Below are 13,235 nucleotides of genomic sequence, written 5' to 3' on the forward strand. Positions count from 1 at the left end.
ACTTCAATGGTCATCACGCACAATATAGAACACTTCCTACATAGAATAAAAAAATTAAAAAAATAAAAAAAAACACAATTTCAACCAGATACCCTAAATGGTGTAGCGTGCTACTCATGTATGCAAGGGTTTCGGTGCCCCACACAGGGGCAGTAAGTGCTATATAAATGGTGCAATAAATACAATACAACACAACTGTATCAAACAGAATAAACGAATTAAAAAAATAGGGTTCCACATCACGCATACATTAAAGATGCTAGTTGTCATCATGGAGGCCGAGGCCATGTGCCAGAGGTGTTGCAAAGATCAGGCCTATCCCCTTCAAGCTCCCATTTCCGATTCTTGTCATCATTCCTTGCTCATGTTCCTTCTTAGGTGTCAGTACCTTCTTATTTTCCTGAATTTATTGGTGTTCTGGTCCCTTACCACTATTGTCCTACTACCTGTATACTTCCGAAACTTGAAATTGTTACCAATTGTAGTTCTGAACTGGTTGTATGTAATATGTATCTGTACCACAAAACGTTAAGTAACGTTTTGAAAAGAAAAAATAAATAAAAAGGAAATGTTGTCATTACTTATTTGTGGGCATCTGAACATTGACTGTAAAACTGTCAGCCAGGACAGAGGAAACCACATGATAAGGACATTATCACTGAAGGTACACCCCGATCCGGGGGGAATGCTTACCTCACTATTAGGCAGTTTTTCCATGGCCTCAAAAGGATACCTGTGACATCCCAAGCCCAATGGAGATGAACCTAGAAAAGTCCTGTCACTATGAACTGGAAGTATATATTCAAGGTCCTGAGGAATGTAGAGTGAAAAGAGAATATGATGAAATTGTAATGATGAAATATGCTTCTCCAACTTCCAGGGTCAGGACTTACCAAGTTATATCCGGTTTATATGGTAAAGGAACTAGACACACTGATCTCTGTTGATTTTTGTTTTGGCCATGGACCCACTGACAGACAGTTATCAGGCATGGAAGTTGGCATTGCGGCTTCAAGGAGAGTCCATGTTGTCTATTTATATAAAGGTGACATATTAGTGTATCTGAGGATTGTCCCTAACGACATGGCTGGGTAATGGAAGCTTTGAGAAGGTCGGATGTGTCTGACCTACAGGTCAATTGACCCCGTGTGTCCAGATTGGATTACAGCAGAGACAATTTCTTTGCCCACCTTGACCTTTACCCTGAAATGTGAACAGCACACTTTCCACTACTTAGGAGCACAAGTTTATCATGACACAATGACATGGCTGATGTCACTGAAGGTAATCTAAGAAGCACAGCGTGGGCTATCAGGGACAGTATAACTTTCTAGCGGTATCTGATTCTCACCATAATGGGCAGGATAGCGCTGAAAAAATGGTGATTCTGCAATTCAACTTTCAGCATTACCCTCATGATACTGAGCCATAGAATGTTTTGGGATTTAAATGGCATAGTACTATCCCAACCTTGGAAAAACGGGACACAAAGGATAGTGCTATACAAGAATAGGCCAAGCATGAACTCTTATTTTTCAGGATAATTCCAATGGCTGACCAATGGTTTGCAGACACACCCCACTGGACATTCGGTTTTGAGCCAGTAGAACTTCTCTACCCGTGATTGTGTATATGTTTTTGAAACCAAGGTTACCCGACGAGGTTCTAATGACTCATATCAGTAATTAAACACTGCTGGGTTTAATAACTCCCTCAGAAGGGTCTTGAGACAGTGTACATACCAAGGATCCCTGCTGCTGTATTGACCGGTGATAGGAGTGGTGGTTTGCAAAGATGGGCTGCCTATGGATTGCTGACAGTTTGTTACCTTTTTTCCTCTGGTACTCTCAGACCCCTTTCGGAACTATCACATAACTATGAGATACTTGGAGGTCCGTTCCTGAATTATGGTGGGCTGGTACAAGCACCACACTCAATCTGGGGAGACGAAGACGTGACTACTGAACCATAGAAACATAATATATTAAAGCTACTACTCTACATCGAGATGGATAGAAGGGAAATAACACACATTTATTAAGCACTCGCTATTAAATTTTAAACAGGCTATCTGAACTGAGGGAGACTGGTCTCTGGTCCTGAAAAGTTTCCACAAGGTTTCCAGTAAGGGAAGATTTAAAATGAAACAATTTAATTTTCTTTATAGAACATGCTTAACCCCCATATCCAAGATAATCCTGATTATTTCACTGAACAGACCCAGATGTGCTGATTCAGATTTGGATTTCTATCATATTCAAATAGTCAAAAGATGCATTGCGAAGGCCTGGAAGCCACCCAGACTACCATCAGCTGGTTGCACAGGATGCTTGAGCCACTATGAAAGGAGAAAGTCTCAGATCCGACGTGCACAAAGGAAAGGGTAAAAGGGATACGTTAATTCCAAGGAAGGAGGTATTGTAGTCATTTACAATGCTACCAACGATAGCATGCCTCCCTGAATTGTATTTATGGCATGACCCGATTGGTGATGCACTGCATGGTAATTGTCATCCCCAACTTCGAGATCTGTTAGTCACCCCACCCTGTCCATCTGATGATTTCACACTAGCACTGAACGATGACCACACTTAGTGGCCTGACCCTGCCTATATCGTATTATTGAAGGAATTCTCTATTATTTATCTCCTTGTTACGCTTTCTTTTTTACCCTTTGGCTCTTTGTCTTCTCCTTACTTTAGCCTCAAGGATTACTGACGAAAACAGATAGTCAACGGGTAGGAACTCCACAGTAATTGTCAAGTCAGCACAATATTAGCCGTTTGCGTGATGCCAAAGCCTTAAAGAGTTCCATGCTTTAACTATACTATTTATTGCCCACCAAAAAAAATAACACTTGCTTAGAGAAAAAAATAATTGACATGATGGCATGCATGAGGGATCAATGTTTTTAAATGTTTTAAATGTGCCTTTAATAAAACTCCTGCGGAAAACTATGAATGGATCAATGGCTGTATTAACTGGAACCCTGAGTTCACGGTAGACACCTCAATGATGTAATCCAAGTCTTAAAAATATTGCATATGGAAGAAGCATTTCACAGAACAATCACAGAATAACAATCAATCCTACAGCGCCCGAGATGTATACATTAAAGGCCACAACATTAAAAGCCAAGAGTATATTGTTATGCCACTTTAATGTATTTCTCCCCCAGCTGGCAAGAAATATCAATACATTTTTAACAAGAATCAAACCATAATCAGAAAAATGAGAAGAGTGGAAGAGACAAAAGAAAGACAGGGAGTTCCAAAGACTACCCCTTCAATGTAGGTCGTTTCATTGGGTGTCTCACTACATGGGTTATGAAAAGTACTTTTCTGTATCATTGAGCACGTGGAACCTTTGGGAATGAAGGGAGGTGAGTGGAATAAAGGGAGGTGAGTGGAATTCAGTAGTGTTTCCCTGGAAAAAAAAGTAGTTTGAAGTCCACGACTGGGAATGGTATCTTACTTTGGATGGAATGTACTCTGAATCAATCATAATTAGGTTTACAATTGATAACATTCAAGAAGCAGGACTTCATCGTGAAGAACACATTTCAGACCATTATGACTTCAGCATTATGATTATTTGCAACCAAGAAAATTAGTAACAAAAAGAAGAACTGTTTTAACAAACTGGATAGTACTTAGATCAGTGGGCCAAAATAAATAAAGCTTTGACGCCAATAATTGTCTATCATAACACCACTACTGATTTACAACCAAATTAAAATTAGTATTCTTCTAATAGTTACATATTTACCTATAGTCCAAACCAAACTTGCTTCCACTGGTGTTGTCATCTCATCAATGTCATTTCCATACAGACAAAGTCCCGCCTCGAGCCGCAGACTGTCCCTGGCAGCAAGACCGGACAGTTTAACTTCGGTATTCTTAAGCAGGGCCTCTGCCAGCTGAACGGCTTGTTTTGCAGGAACAGAAATCTGATGTTAAATAAAATACTTAAATTTTTCACACTGATGGGAAGCACACACCTTTCTTCATATTTTCCAAATACCCTAGAAGGCTCTATGATGTCAATTTATCTAAAACCAATGTACTGAAAAACTTCTAACCTTGAATCTAAGCAGCTGTAATGAGAATGTGTATTTAAAACACACACATTTTTGTGTGCACAGCTACATAAGTGTGTATATACATAAATATATGGAAAATGTCACTTACCCAGTGTACATCTGTTCGTGGCATGTTGCGCTGCAGATTCACATGATGTGCACTGTTCCTGCCATCTAGTGTTGGGCTCGGAGTGTTACAAGTTGTTTTTCTGCAAAGAAGTCTTTTCGAGTCACAGGACCGAGTGACTCCTCCCTTTCGGCTCCATTGCGCATGGGCGTCAACTCCATCTTAGATTGTTTTCCCCACAGAGGGTGAGGTAGGAGTTGTTATAGTAAGGATACTAGAGGTGCCCATGCAATGGAGTAAATGTGTATGTACATAGCGTGTAGTAAAGTAAAAATTATTTACATATTTACAATTTTAATGCAACTAAAACAGCTACAGGCTCCCGGGGAGGTGGGAGGGCGCATGTGAATCTGCAGCGCAACATGCCACAAACAGATGTACACTGGGTAAGTGACATTATCCGTTCGATGGCATGTGTAGCTGCAGATTCACATGCTGAGCATAAACTACAAAGCAGTGATCTCCACAAAAGCGGTGGTTATCCTGTAGGAGTTGAAGTTGTCTGAAATAATGTTCTTAGTACAGCCTGTCCTACTGTGGCTTGTTGTGTTGCCAACACATCTACACAGTAATGCTTAGTAAATGTATGGGGCGTAGACCAGGTGGCTGCTTTACAAATTTCTGTCATTGGTATATTACCAAGAAAAGCCATTGTGGCGCCTTTCTTTCTAGTGGAGTGTGCCCTTGGAGTAATGGGTAATTCTCTTTTAGCTTTAAGGTAGCAAGTTGGACTGGATTTAACTATCCATCTGGCAATGCCTTGTTTGGATATAGGGTTACCTGCATGTGGTTTTTGGAAAGCTACAAACAATTGTTGTGTTTTACAAAATTGTTTTGTTCTGTCAATGTAATACATTAGTGCTCTTTTTATGTCTAATGTATACAATGCCCTTTCTGCTACTGAGTCTGGCTGTGGAAAAAAGACTGAGTTCCACCGTTTGGTTTAGATGAAACAGTGGTATGACTTTTGTTAAGAATTGTGGATTTGTCCTGAGAACCACTTTATGTTTATGTATTTGTATAAATGGTTCTTGAATAGTAAACACCTATATTTCACTAACTCTTCGAAGTGAAGTGATAGCTATCAGAAAAGCTACTTTCCAAGTCAAAAATTGTATTTGACAAGAATGCATGGGTTCAAATGGTGGGCCCATGAGTCGTGTTAACACAATATTAAGATTCCACAAGGGGACTGGTGGTGTCCTTTTGGGTATGATTCTTTTTAGTCCTTCCATAAAGGCTTTAATAACTGGGATTATAAAAAGGGATTTTGAATGTTTAATCTGCAAACAAGCAGATATTGCAGTGAGATGTATTTTAATGGAAGAGAAAGCCAGATTGGACTTTTGTAAGTGTAGTAAGTAACTTACAGTGTTTTGTGTGGAGGCGTTCAATGGCATAATTTGATTAGCCTGGCAATAGCAGACAAACCTTTTCCATTTGTTAGCGTAACAATGTCTTGTGGGTTTTCTTGCTTGTTTAATGACTTCCATACACTCTTTGGAAAGGTTTAGGTATCCAAATTCTAAGACTTCAGGAGCCAGATTGCTAGGTTGAGCGATGCTGTATTCGGGTGTCTGAACGGTTGGTTGTGTTGAGTTAACAGATCTGGTCTGTTTGGTAGTTTGATGTGGGGTACCACAGATAGGTCCAACAGTGTTGTGTACCAGGGTTGGCGTGCCCAAGTTGGTGCTAGAAGTGTTAGTTTGAGTTTGTTTTGACTCAGTTTGTTGACCAGATAAGGAATGAGCGGGAGAGGGGGAAAAGCGTAAGGAAATATCCCTGACTAGCTGATCCATAGAGCATTGCCCTTGGACTGAGGGTGTGGGTATCTGGACGCAAAGTTTTGGCATTTTGCGTTTTCTTTTGTAGCAAACAGATCTATGTTTGGTGTCCCCCAGTGGTGGAAGTGATATTGTAGGATCTGGGGATGTATTTCCCACTCGTGAGTTTGTTGGTGATCTCGACTGAGATTGTCGGCTAACTGATTGTGAATGCCTGGTATATATTGTGCTACTAGGCGAATGTTGTTGTAAATTGCCCAATGCCAATTTTTTGTGTGCTAAGAGACACAGCTGTGACGAGTGTGCCCCCCCGTTTGTTTAGATAATACATTGTTGTCATATTGTCTGTTTTGACAAGAATGTGTGAAGGGGCTGAAAGGCCTTTATTGCTAGAAAGACTGCTAACAGTTCTAGGTGATTTATGTGCATTTGTTTTTGCTGATTGTCCCACTGACTTTGCATGCTGTGATTGTTGAGGTGTGCTCCCCACCCAATCATGGATGCGTCTGTTGTGAGAATGACTTGAGGCACTGGGTCTTGGAAAGGCCGCCCTTTGTTTAAATTTACCTGGTTCCACCATTGAAGCAAAGAGTGCGTTTGGCGGTCTATCAACACTAGATCTTGGAGTTGACCCTGTGCCTGCGTCCATTGTTTTGCCAGGCACTGTTGTAAGGGCCGCATGTATAGCCTTGCGTTTGGGACAATAGCTATGCATGAGGACATCATGCTTAGTAGTTTCATCACAAACCTGCTATGCATGAGGACATCATGCTTAGTAGTTTCATCACAAACCTGACAGTGTATTGTTGGTTTGGTTGAATGTTTGATTTTATATTTTGAAACAACTGCACCCTTTGTGGACTTGGAGTGGCAGTTGCTCTTTGTGTGTTGAGTGTTGCTCCCAAATAATGTTGTATTTGGGATGGCTGTAAACGAGATTTTTGGTAATTGATAGAAAACCCTAGTTTGTGTAGAGTATCTATTACGTATTGCGTGTGAACGTGACATTGTTGTTGAGTGTTGGCTTTTATTAGCCAATCGTCCAGATACGGGAATACGTGCATGTAATGTCTTCTTATATGAGCTGCTACTACAGCTAGGCATTTTGTAAATACCCTGGGGGCTGTTGTTATTCCGAGCGGCAACACTTTGAATTGGTAATGTTTGCCTTGTATTACAAACCTGAGGTATTTTCTGTGAGATGGATGGATGGGTATGTGAAAATACGCATCCTTGAGATCCAGTGTTGTCATGTATTCCCCTTGTATTAGTAAGGGAAGTACGTCCTGAAGTGTTACCATGTGGAAATGATCTGATTTGATGAAGAGATTCAGGGGGTCATTCTGACCCTGGCGGTAAATTCCACCAGGGCCAACGACCGCGGGAGCACCGCCAAGAGGCTGGCGGTGCTCCCTTGGGCATTCTGACCGCGGCGGTACAGCCGCAGTCAGAAACAGAAAACCGGCGGTGTACCGCTGGTCTTCCGCTGCCCTGGGGAATCCTCCATGGGGATTCCGACCCCCATACCGCCATCCTGTTCCTGGCGGTTTTGGCCGCCAGGAAGAGAATGGCGGTATGGGGTGTTGTGGGGCCCCTGGGGGCCCCTGCAGTGCCCATGCTAATGGCATGGGCACTGCAGGGGCCCCCGTAACAGGGCCCCACAAAGATTTTCAGTGTCTGCCATGCAGACACTGAAAATCGCGACGGGTGCAACTGCACCCGTCGCACCCCTTCCACTCCGCCGGCTCCATTCGGAGCCGGCATCCTCATGGAAGGGTGTTTCCCGCTGGGCTGGCGGGCGGCCTTCTGGCGGTCGCCCGCCAGCCCAGCGGGAAACCCAGAATACCCGCGGCGGTCTATTGACCGCGCAGCGGTATTCTGGCGGGCCCAGCCAGGCCGGCGGCTACCGCCGCCGGCCGGGGTCAGAATGACCCCCTCAGTGTTCTGAGATTTAAGATAGGCCTTAACGTTTTGTCTTTTTTGGGATAAGGAAATACAGGGAGTAAACTCCTGTCCCTTTTTGGTGATAAGTCACTAGCTCTATGGCTTGTTTTTGTAGTAGTGAATGGACTTCTATTTGTAATAGGTCTAAGTGTTGTGGAGACAATTTGTGCGGTCTTGGTGGAACACCTGGAGGGAATGTTGTGAACTCTATGCAATAACCATGTTGGATAATTGATAGGACCCACGTGTCTGTGGTAATGTGTGTCCAATTGTGGTTGCATTTGGTTAGCCTCCCCCCCACCGGTGATAAGTGTTCGGGAAGTGTGAAAATGAAGTCACTGTTTGCTAGGGCTTGGTTTGGAGGGCTGGAATTTCCCTCTTCCTCTTGGGAATTGTGCTCTGTAGGAACCACAAAACCCCTCTCTCTGGTACTGAGATTGGTAGGTGGGTTTAGTTTGGGAGGTGGATGGTTCTGATGGCTGTTGTCTAAACCCCCCCTAAACTGTGGTTTCCTAAATGTTCCTCTGTATTGTGAGGAGTAGAGCACGGCCATGGCTTTGGCCGCGTCTGTATCTTTTTTCATTTTCTCGATCGCGGTATCCACTTCCAGCCCAAATAACTGCTGCTGATTAAATGGCATATTCAATACCGCCTGTTGTATTTCTGGCTTAAATCCAGAACTTCGCAGCCATGCATGCCTTCGAATAGACACTGCTGTGCTGACAGTCCATGCTGCTGTATCAGCAGAGTCTAGGGCAGACCGGATTTGGTTATTTGATATGGCCTGTCCCTCTTCGACCACTTGTTGGGCACGTTTTTGGTGTTCTTTGGGCAAATGCTGGATGATGTCTTGCATTTCGTCCCACTGGGCCCTGTCATAGCGAGCAAGTAGGGCTTGTGAGTTGGCAATTCGCCACCGATTGGCTGCTTGCGATGCGCCTCTTTTCCCCGCAGCGTCAAATTTTCGACTCTCCTTATCAGGGGGTGGCGCATCCCCTGATGATTGTGAATTAGCCCTTTTTCTTGCAGCCCCCACAACCACTGAGTCCAGAGGGAGCTGTTGAGTAATAAACACTGGGTCTGACGGGGGCGGTTTATATTTCTTTTCGACCCTTGGCGTGATAGCTCTCCCTTTTACAGGTTCTTGGAAGACCTGTTGTGCATGTTTAAGCATGCCCGGTCACATTGGCAAACTTTGGTAGGAAGCCTGGATGCCTGAGTGTTGAACAGGAAGTCATCCTCCACCGGTTCTGAGTGCATTGTTACGTTATGGAATGTAGCTGCTCTGGCTAGTACTTGCGTGTATGCTGTACTGTCCTCTGGTGGTGAAGGCTTGGTTGGACAACACTCTGAGCTATTGTCCGATATAGGTGGGTCGTAAAGATCCCAGGGATCTGCATCATCTTGAGTCATCCCAGTGTGTGTGGGTGACTGCGCGATCGGTGTACCCACTGGTGACAATTGTGGTGATTGCAGTGGGGATGTTTGTGGTGAGAAATGTGGTGGGGGTGACTTTTCTCTAACAGCTTTGGCTTTCAGTTGCATTTCTGTCTCTTGAAAAGCCAGTGTTCTTTTTGACTTGAGTGGAGGGATGGTTTGTATCTTCCCCGTGTCCTTCTGGATTTGTAACCTTTGCTGTGTTTGGTCATGTTCTTCTAAATCCAGTTCCTGCTCAAATCTGTGTCTTTCTTTGAGCTGCAGAGAAAGCCCTTGCTCTTCAGTGTAGGAAGAACGTTCGACTCCGAAGCCGGTTTTTTCGGTACCGAAATTCCCATCGAAATTGTCTTTTATGGTTCCGATAAGCTCTTTCGCGGCTTGCCCAACTCGATTACTCGATGCCGACTTTTATCGGTGCCGGATTCTCGACCGGAGTCGGAAGTCTTCGGCAAATCTTTGGCCTTTTTTTCGGTGCCGATGTTACTTGATCACCTTCTTTTCTGTGGGTTGAGCCATGGCCTTCTAGCAGTGGCGTCCCCGTAGCCTTGGGTTTTTTGGTGTGACCCTGGGTGTGGGACGGGGCAGGTGTACTCACTGTTTGCCGCGCCGTCGAAGATCTAGCACCGTCGGATTCATCTGAGTCCGATTCTTGGATGGAAATTCTCATCTCTTCTTCTTCGACGTCGAGATGTTGTTTCGGCTTCGACGCCATTTGAAGGTCTTCTTGGATTGAAACGCTCGGCAAGCTTCACAAGTATCCTCTCTGTGTTCGGACGACAAACACAGGTTACAGACGCGGTGCTGGTCTGTATAAGGATCCTTTGCGTGACACTTAGGACGGAAACGGAAGGGGGACCGGTCCATTAGTGTTCGACGACGGGTGTGGTCAGGCCAAGCAGGCCTTGGTGAAGAGCGGAAGCCCCGAAGGGCCGCCGAAGCGGTCTTGATGTTGGTGCCGATACGAAAAAAACTAAACCTGTACCGAACGTAAACAATACAAATTAATTTTCGATTCTTTTTTAAGTTTCCTGATTCGAAATACGGAGCGAAGAGGAACACGTCCGAACCCGATGATGGAAAGAAAACAATCTAAGATGGAGTCGACGCCCATGTGCAATGGAGCCGAAAGGGAGGAGTCACTCGGTCCCGTGACTCGAAAAGACTTCTTCGAAGAAAAACAACTTGTAACACTCCGAGCCCAACACTAGATGGCAGGAACAGTGCACAGCATGTGTATCTGCAGCTACACATGTCATTGAACATATGTATATATATATATATATATATATATATATATACACATATACACACATATATATCATTGCTCGGTTTCTCAGATGTCCCTTAACATCAGAACAATCCCGCTTTATTATATTATAACTAGCAAGAAAATAAAATCACTTAATGGTCTTAGCCATAAGGCTCAATTCTTGAATCAACCAGACCATGCGCCCATTCTCGTATACACACTCTCCTCATAGAGATCCTGAAATGTGTGTCATTTACTCTGTTTTTAAAAAAAGCTGTCTATGAGCACAGCCAAGTATGAACCTTCGGACATTTTGTGTCTCACAAAGATGGATTCAGGCTACCCGGTGAAAACAGTAAAGGGCTTTACTGCTCCCGCTGAACTATGCACATGTTCAGGCACTTTAAGCTTCCTAAGTTCTTTACATTATGAACAAACTATTAAACGCTCAGTTTTTGTATTGATTACATTCAAGAAAACTGGTTGAACACCGTTTCATCATCTTAGGTACCGAATTCCTCTTAACACATTTCAGACACACTATCTCCTTCATAGGAGGTTCACAAAATTACCAAATTTAGTAATTTTCTATAAATCAAAAGACTATAAAAAATAAAGTGTAATTAAACGTAAATTATCACAACCAATACTCAAATCAATCTATCATTTCACATCCTTGACGTTGCAAAGGGCGCATTCCGATCCAAAATACATTGGCTTTTGGAATGCCACCACAGTACAACTAAAGTGTTAATTTATTCTTCCCATGAACCCTGACTTCAAGTAGTCTGATGACAGTCTGTTTCTTCCCATCTGTCCTGGGTTAATTATAATTTAATGTCCATCCTCGCGTTTAAACCATGCAGGTATCTTGTTTGTTGTAAAATAATTAAACCAATTACTCTTGCTATTCAAATATTTAATATGATGAATACAAGAATTACACATTTAATAATTTATTGATACAACGGCAAGAGAAGTGCTGTTAGTTGAGCAAAGAAGACATATTTTAGGATGATGCATTCTCCTTTACTGGGTGCTATTCACTGTGAGCGATGATCCATCAGTTAAAACGAGAGTGTTAAATAGTGGATTTCTTTAATTCTTCTTTAGATCTCCTCTAGAGTAGTCAGATCATCAGATGCTCAGTTTTTATTCAAAAGCGGTAGACTGGTGAAAGAAAAAATACTAAGCCATCATTGGTGACCTTTAGTAGCAACAAAACTAACAAAAACCTTACTCCGGTTCTTTGCAGTGAGTGTCCTAAATGGCCATTAGATGGAAGTGCTGGGGACACTGTGAACTGGTACAACAATACCATTGCATCTTTCACAGATGAATGTGCATGTGCTAGATTTCAAAACACTGAGCAGGATGGAAAACAGCACCCTTGACTCCCTCATGAGCATCCCAATCCTGCTTCAATTCAGGAAAGAGTTGAAATAACAGCTGTTAAGACTCCTATCTGATGTAGTAACAAACCACAAGCTAGCTATCTCTCAAATTACCTTTTGACTGTACACTTGCCTTTGTCTCTCTAGAATGCTGTGCTGCTTTTTGGCTAGGTTTGTAGTATGCAAATACTGCATACATACAGACATACATTTATTTATATTTACAAATGTAATGAAACCCAAACATGGTTCTCGGGGGAACGTAAAACATTACAAACTCAGGAATGGACAGTAGAACTACAATGCAGAAGAATCTATATGATGTCTATAAATTGGAACTAACGTAGACCGGGACATCAAACAATCAGGCCATTCAAGATGTAAAAAGACTTAAGACTGACAAATTAGGGAAGCGGTCAATTCAAACATGACACTCTTTTAGGTGCCTAAACAGCTGGAGAGCACCAACCCTTAGAATACTCAGTAAGATGCCAGCCAAGTGATGGGATACTGTCCAAAACAATTTCAAGGGAAAGGATAAGGTAGATAATTTGTACTAAGACTGTGGTCCCTGATAAAAAATGTGAAATACAGGCGATAACTGCATTCATGGGGACTATGTGATGGAAGTGACTAGCGGTTATGTGAGATTGGAGGCAATACTTTTTTTCCTCTGCCTTTCTAGATCTCATGGAACAGGTTCTCAAGCATATAAGATGGATCTTCATAGTTATACAACCCACCTGTGAGAGTATGGAGAAAATCTTAAATTTGCACATGATTTAGGTTTTTTTATCCACGTGAGCAAGAAAATAATGAGCAACCTGCTCATCAGAGACTGAGGGTTTACAAACTATTCCATATCTTTGACAGCAATCAGTTTTAGGTTGTGCATTAAGGTGTTCTGGATCTGCCCTTCCTCTCAATTTCAGCCCAGGCATCTATAAATATATTTGTGACAGTAATATGTTGTAATATGATCACTGCCTAACTGCCTGAATCTCACTGTGAGTGAGAGTCAGGCAAACAGGCACTTTCGGCAGGGCACTCCACAAGTGTGCATTAAATCAGAAAGGTAAGGGCTACGTAGCGATGTCATTCCTAAAGATTGCTAGTTCCACAGGATGAGCGCAGTTAAACCTCTGCATTACAAATTTCATCTACCCTTGTGAGTTATAGGCAGCAGACTGGCATGAGGCTGTGCATCACTCACTTGACG

The 13,235-nt window shown here is 42.8% G+C and overlaps 1 protein-coding gene across 1 annotated transcript in view; it reads right to left on the reverse strand.

The window, feature by feature from the left end:
• Positions 1–13,235, reverse strand: part of AMT (aminomethyltransferase) — a 191,114-nt gene that overhangs the window by 17,568 nt on the left and 160,311 nt on the right. The window contains exon 7 of the mRNA XM_069206857.1: positions 3,769–3,949. Coding sequence (XP_069062958.1) covers positions 3,769–3,949 — 181 coding nt within the window. The remainder of the gene's footprint in view (positions 1–3,768; positions 3,950–13,235) is intronic.

Source organism: Pleurodeles waltl, chromosome 9, assembly GCF_031143425.1.
Source record: "Pleurodeles waltl isolate 20211129_DDA chromosome 9, aPleWal1.hap1.20221129, whole genome shotgun sequence".
Lineage (NCBI taxonomy): Eukaryota > Metazoa > Chordata > Amphibia > Caudata > Salamandridae > Pleurodeles > Pleurodeles waltl.